This window comes from Eulemur rufifrons, chromosome 28 (genome assembly GCF_041146395.1).
Source record: "Eulemur rufifrons isolate Redbay chromosome 28, OSU_ERuf_1, whole genome shotgun sequence".
Lineage (NCBI taxonomy): Eukaryota > Metazoa > Chordata > Mammalia > Primates > Lemuridae > Eulemur > Eulemur rufifrons.
In genome coordinates, this window is record NC_091010.1 from 50,084,210 (window position 1) to 50,096,564 (window position 12,355).

The window sequence follows — 12,355 nt, forward strand, 5'->3', positions numbered from 1 at the left end:
AGAGTTTACTAGACACACACCCAGAATAACAACCAATGTGGCAAAAATCTTTTACACTTACAATAAGCGGTGGCATGAATTTCTCGCTCTTCCCTGTACGTGCGGATATAGCCTCTGATTCGGACAACATCCCCAATTTCTAACTTTGTTCTCTGTTCGATGGCCTCTTGTAGCTTCTTAAGTTTTGAGGCTAAGCTCTGCTCTCCTGCTGTACTTGGAGCAGCTGTAGCTGTTTAGAGCCAGAAGGAAAGAAAGTTATAACACAATCTCCTCCACCACATTTGTGACACAGTTTTAGGGTAAGACCATCACAATACATTTATTTATTCTACTTCTGATTAGTGGCTCTACTGTAGGAAATCCGCATAACCTTTGGAAGTCCTCTGCTGAGTAAACGGTATAAGCTGTAATTATTCAAGAGTAGAGTGCAGGGAACGGAGTCTGGGCGGAGGCCCACTGGGCGAGTTCCAGTGCGACTCCAGCGCCTTCTTTCTGGCCCCTGCACTGCCAGTGCAAAGGGCTCCACACAGTCCAAAGCTGAATTCTGTGCAGAGTTCAGCCAGGCATAGTGGCAATAGCTCTAAACAACCCTTCCATGTGTCCTTGAAGAGAGACTTGTCCCACCTAGGCGCTCAACATCCTAATCTCTCACCTCTCCTCTCTGCTGGGCAACTAGGCTAATCTCTCTCTCTCTCACCACACACACACACACACACACTCTCTCTCTCTCTCTCTCTCTCTTACTTTCATACCACTTAAAACTATAAACTTAGGCCGGGCATGGTGGCTCACGCCTGTAATCCTAGCACTCTGGGAGGCCGAGGTGGGCGGATCGTTTGAGCTCAGGAGTTCGAGACCAGCCTGAGCAAGAGCGAGACCCCATCTCTACTAAAAATAGAAAGAAATTATATGGACAGCTAAAAATATATATAGAAAAAATTAGCTGGGCATGGTGGTGCATGCCTGTAGTCCCAGCTACTCGGGAGGCTGAGACAGGAGGATCGCTTGAGCTCAGGAGTTTGAGGTTGCTGTGAGCTAGGCTGACGCCACGGCACTCACTCTAGCCTGGGCAACAGAGTGAGACTCTGTCTCCAAAAAAAAAAAAAAAAATACAAAAAAAAAAAACTATAAACTTAAACAACTTCATGGTGACAAGAATCCAATACACATCCAATTAGGAATAATTTCTAACACTGAATTTTACTTCCAAATTGTATTAAATAAGAATAGGGGCCGGGCACGGTGGCTCACACCTGTAATCCTAGCACTCTGGGAGGCCGAGGTGGGAGGATCGCTCAAGGTCAGGAGTTCGAGACCAGCCTGAGCAAGAGCGAGACCCCCGTCTCTACTAAAAATAGAAAGAAATGATCTGGACAGCTAAAAATATATATAGAAAAAAATCAGCTGGGCATGGTGGCACATGCCTGTAGTCCCAGCTACTTGGGAGGCTGAGGCAGAAGGATTGCTTAAGCCCAGGAGTTTGAGGTTGCTGTGAGCTTAACGCCACGGCACTCTAGTCCGGGCAACAGAGCAAGACTCTGTCTCAAAAAAAAAAAAAAAAAAAAAAAAGAATAGGCACGAAGGTCTGGGTACTACAGGTGTTGTTCTACTGTTCTATGGACTTTACAATGTATCAGCAGGTCTAATACTCACAACCACTCCTGTTTATTATTAGCCCCATTTTAGAGGGGAGGAAGCCAAGTCACAGAGGGCAAGCAACTTGCCCAAAGTAAAACAGCTAGTTAGCGACAAGCTGGCGCTTGAACCCAGGCAGCCTCTAGCTTCAGAGCCTTCCTGTTACCCTTTATTCTCCGCTGCCTGCCCCTGGAGATAATCACATTTTCCAGGTACAGCTGGTGGGTGTAAAAGATTTTGTGTTCTGTTTTTCTGCCTAGCATAATTTTAAATATACACATATATCCACAGAATCTACACAACTCACATTTTATATAACAATATAATGTTCTGTCTTGTTAACATGCCACAGTTTGTTAGCTAGTCTTACTAAATCTTTCCTTCCCTTTTAACTATTTTTAAATTTGATTTTTATCACTAGCACCGTGTGTGGGCAGTACAGCTCAGAGGTGAGCACTTGGCTACCGGGGTCAGAAAGACCTGTCTTGAATCTCAGTTTACCTCCTACTAGCTGTGTGAACTTGGGCAGGCTGCTTAACCTGCCTGTGCCTCAGTTTCCTCTCTACTCTTATGCCTCAATTTCTTCAATTATGAAATGGGGATGATATTAGAGTTTAACCTCAGACATAGAGTTGTTGTGCATGATCTAATTTAACCCTTATGTTATGTGCTCAGCACAATTCCAGATCCATAGGAAATACCCAATAATATATTTGTAATAATGAAGGATTAGGCCTTCAAGACAAAATTATCTTGTTTTCTTTGGGGTCTTTCATTAGGGATTACTAAATAAAACAGTACAAATTGGTTTAAACTACATTATATATTGTGAGAACATTTGACAGAAAAAAAATCATCATAACCTCTGTTTTTACATGATGTCAGCAATGCATGCATGCTCATAGCTTCTACATTTGCTTTTTTCTTTTTTTATTTTTAGAGACAGGGTCCTGCTCCGTCATTCAGGCTGCAGTGCAGTGATGTGATCATAGCTCACTGCAACATTGAACTCCTGGGATCAAGCAATCCTCCCACCATAGCCTTGTGAGTAGCTATGATGCACACCACCATACCTGGCTAATTTAAAAAAAATTTTTAGAGGCAGGGTCTTGCTATATTGCTCAGGCTGGTCTTGAACTCTTGGCCTCAGTGATCCTCCCACCTCAGCCTCCTGAGTAGCAGGTGGATTTTTAATACCTTAACAAATACATAATGATTCCATACGTTTTATTTTGCTTTTAAATTATAGGAGAGGCTATATGTTTTTATGTAATATGATCTACTCTGTTATTTCTTTATGGATAAGTCCATCATCAAAATTAATCTAATACAATTTTGATAACCATGGCTTTGTAATGTGCAGAGGCATTAATTTTCTTTTAATACATCTACTAAACCAAGGGAAACAGCAACATAGAGAGCACAGAGAATTTGTGTATGCAGTGACCAATACCTAGGAACCTAGGAACACCCAAGAATAATCAGCATTAACACTGCTCAGCTTACTGGGTTTCTTAGAAAATCCCCAAGCATTGGCTGGGTGCAGTGGCTCACACCTATAATCCTAGCACTCTGAGAGGCCGAAGCAGGAGGATTGCTCGAGGCCAGTTCGAGACCAGCCTGAGCAAGGGCAAGACTCCATCTCTACAAAAAATAGAAAAAATTTGCCAGGTGTGGTGGTGCTCGCCTGTAGTCCCAGCTACTTGGGAGGCTCAAACAGGAGGATCGCTCAAGCCCAGGAGTTTGAGGTTGCAGTGAGCTGTGATGATATCACTGCACTCTAGCTGGGGCAACAGAGCAAGACTCTGCCTCAGGAAAAAAAAAATGACAGAAAATCCCCAAGTACTATTTTTTAAAAGGCTGCTCATTGTTCCTATTCCCAGGTCCTCTTCTACTTACGCTGAATTTTAAAGGTATTTATAAATTTCATTGCCATTATCCATACGTTATAGGTGATAATAAATGCTTCATATAGCACCATTGAAATGATCAGACTGATGGTTGGTCTGAGGAAAAGAGGTCTGGCTTTCATTTAATGGGTGAGCCAAATTGCCAAATGAAGGCTCAAGCTGTGTAATTTAATGAATATAATGAGATGACTGGAGCTTGACAGAACTTCACTTTAAGTAGTCTATTCCATCATGAAAGATAAATCCCCTAAAATTCTAATATTAAGGGCCAGGCTTTTTAAACTTTGCTCATAAGCTAAGTCCAAATGGTACATTCAATGTGACATTTATGGGAGTTAATATTATATTTTTATACTTTCACTGACTGGAACATGATTTTGACCCAGACTAAATTTTGTTGAAAAAAATTAGTCTTCGTTGGCCACTTTCCAATGGAAAGCTTTTAAACTGAGGGCAATTAAATTAAAAGGAGAGAATGGGCTAGTTGGGAACAATTTAAAAACATCACACATAACATGATGAGAATCATTTTTAGGCTTTCTCCTGGTCCTCTGATACTCTCTTTGTATTTGCAAAGCAACTGTGAATTAAGGCTACCCACAGTGATTCTTCATCTATTCATCTGCTTACTGATATTTTAAAAATCTCATTCAGTATTAATAGCCATTTTGTTGATCTAAAAAATTACTAACTATAGGAGTTATATAATATTTCTGATGATGCCATTTCTTTAAAAAGAGGTTTTTTTAAACTAAAATAATGTCTAAAAAAGAGGTGTGCAAACTATAGCCCACAGTCCAAATCCACCCACACCCTGTTTTTGTAAATACAGTTTTCTTGGAACGCAGCCATGCCCACTTGATTATGTATCATCTATGCCTGCTTCTGTGTTACAATGGCAGTGCTGAATAGTTGAGATGCAGACCCCACGGTCCCCAAAGCAGAAAATATTTACTATCTGGCTATTTACCAAAACTTTGCTGACCTTCCACCTAAAACACGTATGCATGTTCAAACTACACCTTCTGACTGAGGACTGTGACAACAACCATAAACCCGTAAGTGATTTTAATACTGCTATGGTTTGAATGTTTTTGTTCTCCTCCAAACCCATGTGTTGGAAACTTAACGCCCAATGTGACAGTGCTGGAAGGTGGGGCTGACTGGGAGGTGTTTAGGTCATGAGGGCTCCACCCTTGTAAATGGATTAATGCTGCCATAAAATGGGCTTGCAGGAGTGGGTTCTCCCTCTTCCTCCCAGTAACCTGCACACATTCCTGAAGGCTGAGGAGGAAATAAGCACCAAAGAGATGGAAGAAGGAAGAGCCCCTGGCTGCCCCAGGGTCCCAGTCTTCCGAGCAGCACTGCTCTGAGCTCATGGGTACGGTGCTTCAAGTGGATCAGTGTAATTCACCAGTGGATAAAGGTGAAAATTTAGCCCTACAGCTGTTTTGATGAGCTACTTCGAATTAAATCCATTGGTTAGCTGAAACGTAAAGGAACATGGCAAATCAAATTACCTGATGAAGTATTGCTCGACTTTTTCCAGCAGATGCAGTTTATAACTCCAGTGCCATCGTCCACTGCAAGAGAACCGTAGAAGGGCAGGAGATTTGGGCATGGCTGATAAATTAGCGTGTTGTCACTACATTCAACCATCCCGAAAGATGACATTTCTCAATGGCCTGGAGGGGCAAATCCCTTATCAAACTCCCCTTCCACCTTTAGAAACAACCTCTCAGCATACCCTAGTATGAACTGCCTGCCTGCATAAGTCGGTATAATAATACACAAGCCCAACGAGATGTATGTATTCAGCATTTTACTTAGCCTACCTCAAGGGTACCAATGATTCTTGTCTACAACTCTCTACTAAAAATGATGTCGTCAGGAAGTTAAGTGCAAAAAATCTCAATGACGGCCCACGTTAAAAAAAAAAAAAAAAAAAATCAGCCTTTCCCTCCCACCCTAAACCAAGAAAGCATCACATGGTCTGTGGTTAGAGGCACAGGCACTTAGAGCACAGCCTTCTGTCACCATATTTCTTTGCTGTTGTGCTGACTTAACAAAACAAAGCATTCCAAGTCATTTGGCCTGGGCTTCTCTTTGTGGAAGAGCTTCTGCCCAGTCCTCCCCACTGCAGGGAATGTAAGGAAAGCCAAGCACATCACAGAAGGGCACCATTTTATTTTTATAATAGAAAATAATTATTCCCTGGCAACAATACTGGTCTGGCTAATTTCATTCCTAGTGCAAAAAAAAAAAAAAAAAAAAAAAAAATCAAACAATTCCCATTGCACTTGGATTTATAACTATAGAAAAATTTGGAGATGGTTGCTAGGGGATAATGGACATTTTTTCTTTGCCTAATTTCCGACAAACTCAGAATAGAAGTTGCTAAGCATTGGGTCAGTAGGCCTCATAATTTAAAAAAAATCATCAACTAGGCTGTTGTAAAAGCACACATAATATAGAAGAAATATAAGGCAAAAATTTTTTATTGCTGGCTTAAATCTGTGTTGAAAGAAAGCCAAGAAGAATATTTCTTATACAAAAATAAATCCTAGATGGGTTTCATTTCATTAAATATACAATAGGTAAACTAAGAAGAAGATGTGGATAAACATTTTTAACCTTGGGCTTATAGTTGGCGAGGACAGACTTCTTTAAACAAAACCTGAAAATGAGAACTCATTAGAAAGTCTGATACGTTTGACTACCTAAAAAATAATACTGGACAGCAATTTTCCAAATGGTAGGGTTAGTGCTTTAATATATAAAGAGCTCATATAAATTAATAAGAAAAAATGGCTGGGCCTGGTGACTCATGCCTGTAATCCTAGCACTTTGGGAGGCTGAGGCAGGAGGATCACTTGAAGCCAGGAATTTGAGACTAGCCTGGGCAACAAAGCGAGACCCTGTCTTTACACCAAAAAAAAAAAAAAAAAAATTAGCTCTGTGTGGTGGCATGCACCGGTAGTCCCCGCTACTTGGGAGGCTGAGGCAGGAGGATTGCTTGAGCCCAGGAGTTTGAGGCTGCAGTGAACTATGATGACACCACTGCACTCTAGTCCAGACCCCGTGAGAAGAAGTCAGCTCTTCCAAACCTTCTTAGATGCACAATCAATTGGATTCATCAGGAATAACAAGAACACTAATGACCATGTCCATTTATTGAGTACTTACTATGTTCCAGGCATTGCTAAACAATGTAAGTTGGGTGCAATGGTGCATGCCTGCAGTCCAGGTACTCAGGAGGCTGAGGCAGGAGGTTCACTTGAGCCCAGAGGCTCTAGTGCACTTACCGTGCCTGTAAATAACCACTGCACTCCAGCTGGGGCAACATAGCAAGACCCTATCTCTTAAAAAAAATTTTTTTTTTTTTAAATGTACATATCATTTGACTTAGCAGTTACTTCCACTAATTTATCCTGAGAAAAATGGAACAAGTACACAGATATATACATCTTATATAAGGCTGTTCACTGTAGTATTACTTATAATACTGCAAATTGGAAATACTTAAATGTTTACAAATATGGAATTAGTAAGTTACAGTGACATATTATATGAGAATAAAAAATTATAATGAAGATCTATGTTCACTGCTGTTAAAAGATATGCATGTCTCACTGTAAAACACAAATTTTATACATAATCTTATATATAATCTGATACATGTAAAACATTAAATAGTATATGTTGACAGAAATTGGTTTTAAGACATTAAATGCTAATAGAAGCTTCTTTTGGAGTTTGAGGAAGGAACTCTATATTCAATGTATACACTGACTATAAGCCTACCTTCATAAACTTCAAGACGAGAAAGAAATGCGAATAAAAGTACTAAGGAAATAAAGCATTTCTATATTTCTTCAATATTATGAACATGTTGGGAATATTAGGAAGAATGTTCATCTAAACACTGATATTGTTTTTGCCTGATTTATAGTGTTTTACATGACTTTTATGTACTTCATTAAAATTTCGCTAGCTTATATTTTTTTATAACAAGTATTTTAAGAAGCAAAACAAATCAGTAAGGACATTTTGAGTTTAAAAATATATGACACTTCTAGATACACCATTTCTCTGGCCAGTTGAAAACCCTGACTTATGTTAGAAAGTAAAAAAATTAGCATATGAACACTCATTCTAGAAAATGTGAGGTTATTCTGGCCTTGACTGTAGCCTCCCAAGTAAGGTCTGAGCTCGCGTTGCTGCCAGGTGTTCTGTGCACTCCAGGCACTGCCACCAACTCCTCTGACTTCCCAGGTTTGACCTCTCCCAGCAGCCCCCAGGCTGTGGCGCCTGGAGGGCTGGCTGCTGGAATGCCCCAGAAGAGAAGCATCCTTGCAGTGCTGCATAACATCCTCCCTGGCTGGGCAGCACCCCCTGAGCCACTGGCCTTTTGTTTCAGCCCTGGGACAAGTCAGTGTGAGCAGGAAGCACCCCCAGCACAGGCCCGTGGTGAGTCAGGGGAAGCAGGACCTAGAGCAGCAGGGAGGGGCCACCTGGTAGGTGGCCAAGAGCCAAGCTGGGCTTGAGGACAGCAGGGAGAGAGGCAGCTTTCCCAAGAACTGAAGTCACAAAAGCATTTCTACTCTCCATTACTTCAATGTTCATATGCTTTTCATCTTCCCCTGGCCCCCAGATGTGTCATGCTCAGACACGCATTTAGAGAGAAAAGCTTATTGGGAAAGAGTCAAACATATCACCTTAACCTTTTCGTAATGGGAAAGGGGTTAACTGAAGTCTCTTTATGTCACACGCCTAATATCTAGCCTGGTTCTAGGGCCAGGACTACAGGCCTTAAACAGCCTCATTTATTTGATCTGAAAAACAGAAAACTAAACACCAGACTCAGTTGACTTTTTTTTATGATGGGAGTTGGGGGTGGGAAAGAAGGGGAGAGAAAAATCAGACTCAGTTGACTACAGAGCACACTGGAGTCAGTAAATAGTACACTGGACCCACAAACCTCCACCGGTTAAACCTTGAGCAAGTGAGTGAGCCTTAGTTTTCTCATCTACAAAGTGGAAATAATATCTGTCCTTTCTATTTCGAACGATTAGGGGGAGAATAACATGACATAATGCATGTAAAAGTGCTTTGTGAATTGAAAGGCACTATTATTCATCATTGGTGTTTGGAGAAGAATCACTTTATTATACTGTAGACAATGTACTTGCCCACAGCTGGGTACACTGTAGAAACTTAGCAAATGTTTGTTGAGTTGTCTGGAGGAAAACAGGTCCAGTATCTTTGGAAAAATAAAGCAGAGACTCAGTATGGGAATGCCTGACAAGACAGTCTATTTCAAAGTTAAATAGGAAAAAGCAGAAGGCAGGAGAGATCTCATCCCTCACATGTTATTTTATAAGCACAAGACAATCATCTTCAGGAAAGTGAATACATGTTGAAGAAAGGCAATGACATTGTATCTATAAATTATCAATCATGTGGGGACTGGCAATGATTTGTTCCTGGTCACAAAGTTCAACTGCCTTCTATTTTTCCCCAAATAGAGTAAGAATATAAATCCAAGGCAACACCACCACAAGTGACAATGTCAATTCCAGCAAAGGTCTGGAATTCAAAGTTAAGCTTCCCACAAAATATCTGGCTTGTCCTCTTAATGACAGAGAATTTTAGGGTTGGACAAGGCAATGTATTCAAATGCTTACAGTCAACTTCATGAAAAAAATCAAGACTCATCACACTAAAATCACATTCTAGCAATTCCTCTGGTGTCCAAAATATAAAAATTCTCATTTAGTTTCCATGATCATGAAGGAGGAGGAATTTTCTGATAATGGATATTTACCCTCTTTGAGTACCAAAAGGCTTGTAAAAAAAAAAAAAAAACTGTTCTGGATATAAATCTTTAAACATTATTTTTCATACCTCTTTGTTTTGTTAAAGTCTACTTAATCTGGTCTTTAAATTTTATTTTATTTTTGAGTTTTTCAAATTACTACCAACTTTTTTTCCCCATTTCAATAGATTTAGGGGGTAACAAGTGTTTTTTGTGACATGGATGAATTGTATAATGCCGAAGTCAGGGCTTTTAGTGTATCCATCACCAGAATAGTGTACGTTGTACCAGATAGGTAGATTTTAATCCCTCAACCACGTTTCATCCTCCCCCTTCTTAGTTTTCAATGTCCACTACATCACTTTATTGGCCTTTTCTTTTTAAAGCAATCTATATAACCATGTATTACCATCCTTTGCTATTTACAGCTACGCCCTCAGGTATCAGGTGTCTGTCCTGTCCATGGGTGATTCTAGACTGCTGTATTTTAATTCTTCCACCTCCTAGCTCCCAGCAGCTATCATGTCACCAAATTCATCAGTGTCATTCCCACTTGCTGCCTCATTTGACGCTCAGTCCATGTCTGGGGCTCCAAGGGGCTCCCCACAGAGGAAAGTGCATGGGCTACGTGAGGGCCCCCAGCTGCTCTAAAAGGCTGGGTGGCTTAAAATCCAGCTTTCAGTCAAGTGGGGACCTTCTACATAACCTCGTTTCAGACACAACTGTTCTTACCTCCATAACCACAGAAAGCATCTTTTTCTCTTGTTCCAATGACTGTTCCCAAGATATCTACCTGTTTTATTGGATGCCCATTGTAGAAAAATATACCTAAAATTAAAAAAAAAAAAAGAAAGCAAAGTCTATATAATGTATACATTTCCTGATTCATTAAATGTTAACAGGGGTGGGAGGGTTGTGAAAAATCAGTGGCATGCTGTTTACTGAAAGTCCAGACTTTAGAATCAGCCCTTAACAAATGGCAAGCCCCAAGAAATTCAGATGTCTTTTCCTCAAAGGTCTTAAGTAGAAAGCTTGGCTGTAAAGAAGCCTGTACCAGCACCAAAAAAAGAGAAAACCAGCGTTGCCCAACTAGATTTTGTTAATTTGCTCTCCACTTGTGGAAGTGAAATGTACCTCCGTGCGGAATGCTTACAAGGGGCCCGAAAACAGTCATTACAGGATGGGACCAAACATAGTGTTGTATTTTGAGTGACTGGAAAAAGGACAGAGAAGGAAAACCGTGAGAAAGGTTTCTTTGGCTTGTTTTAACAAGTGCTTTTCTAAGAAACCAGTCATCGTTTCTTTGAACCGGCAATAGCATTTTTTAAAAAAAAATGGTAAGTAGGTTACAAAACCCTATTCTTTGGGGCCAGCAGATTACAACTCAAAAAACTTCTCCTTTTAAAACTCTATTTTCAAAACCTAGAGGACAGAGCCAGCAGACAAGTTCCTGCCAGAGGAGAAACCTGAGAGGGGGAACCTACCCACTGACACCCAGAGGCCTTTTGCTGACTTGGGGACAGGACACAGGCAGACGGACTCCTGGGGCGGTGAGTCCCTGATGGTACCAGGGCTGTCATGGCTCCTGCAGAGGTTCCCCTCTGCCCCCAGCCTCACCCCAATATCCTCACCTGAGCTCCCTGTTTCAGCTTAAGCTGCTTGTGCTGTGTTCCTGTCCCCTGCAACTCAAGAGTCTCTGCCTACCAGCCGTTCGAGCCCCCCTTTCCCCTCATGATGGCTGAATTCTTTACTTTCAGAAACAGGTTATAAACTTTTAAATGGCGATTTCCTTTTTAAATAAATGTATGAATTGTAAACTTGATCACTTCAGGCATTTGGCCATTTCCCTCACCACCAAGCCTGGTCAGAGCCTCTATTCTCCTCATCCATGGGGGACCCTGTGGCCTGAACCCCAACACCCCTCAGAACCTCCAGATTGGCCTCTGCAGGTGGTTCTGTTTTCCTTACAAAGGAACTGGGGAACAGTCGCTTAAGGCAGAGTTCAAAGTACAAAGAGCCTCGGTGCCTCAGTTGGACAGAGAGATGGTAGAGGAGTGAGAGGTGGCTTGAAGAAACAAAAGGTGACAAATTTAGCCAAAGGCAAGACCCTCTCCCTCCCCAGAGGCACACCTCTAAAGATGTCTTGGTGATTGGAGACCATTGCCAAGGTGACCTTGGGGAGCATGAGCTGAAGATGGCAGGGCCACAGGAGGGAAGGAGCCTGGGTCACTCTGTCACCCCAAAGGAGAGCTGCCCCAGCCAGCAACACTTGGTTTGAATGAGGACAAAGCAGCTACAGAGCAAATCCATGGTCTGGGCGCGGTGTCTCACACCTGTAATCCTAACACTCTGGGAGGCTGAGGCAGGAGGATCGTTCGAGGTCAGGAGTTTGAGACCAGCCTGAGCAAGAGTGAGACCCCATCTCGACTAAAAATAGAAAGAAATTAACCGGACAACTAAAAATATATAGAAAAAATTAGTTAGGCATGGTGACGCATGCCTGTAGTCCCAGCTACTCAGGAGGCTGAGGCAGGAGGATTGTTGAGCCCAGGACTTTGAGGTTACTGTGAGCTAGGCTGACGCCACGGCACTCTAGCCCAGGCAACAGAGTGAGACTTTGTCTGGGAAAAAAAAAAAAAGAAAGAAAAGAAAATCCATGAAATTTTAAGACCTGGCCAGTTCCAGTTAATTTTTCCTGAGTTCTCGCAATTGAAATCTAGGTCTCTTCTACAATGCTGCTGGTGAGACCCTTCAGTCCTCTGCCCCTGCTGCCTGCACTGACCAAACACAACAGGGACAAGGGGCCTGCAAAGGAGGGAGATCCCTGTGACATGTGTAGGCAAGGTCAGGCTTCCTTATGGCAGAAGCAAACTTAAAATCAGGAGAATGAGCCTCACCCAGGGATGCCCTCCACAGAAGCACATCCCACCACAACGCCCTGGCGAGCTCGTGTGCAGAGCAGGGGTGGGGCACAGCACTGCTTCACTCCTCT

At 41.9% G+C, this 12,355-nt stretch overlaps 1 protein-coding gene across 4 annotated transcripts in view; it reads right to left on the reverse strand.

Moving 5' to 3' along the window:
• Nucleotides 1-12,355, reverse strand: part of STN1 (STN1 subunit of CST complex) — a 36,467-nt gene that overhangs the window by 18,525 nt on the left and 5,587 nt on the right. For all 4 annotated transcript variants that reach the window (XM_069460360.1, XM_069460362.1, XM_069460363.1 and 1 more), the window contains exons 3-5: nucleotides 10,096-10,191; nucleotides 5,066-5,128; nucleotides 62-229 (exon numbers count right to left, since the gene is read on the reverse strand). In XM_069460360.1, coding sequence (XP_069316461.1) covers nucleotides 62-229; nucleotides 5,066-5,128; nucleotides 10,096-10,191 — 327 coding nt within the window. The remainder of the gene's footprint in view (nucleotides 1-61; nucleotides 230-5,065; nucleotides 5,129-10,095; nucleotides 10,192-12,355) is intronic.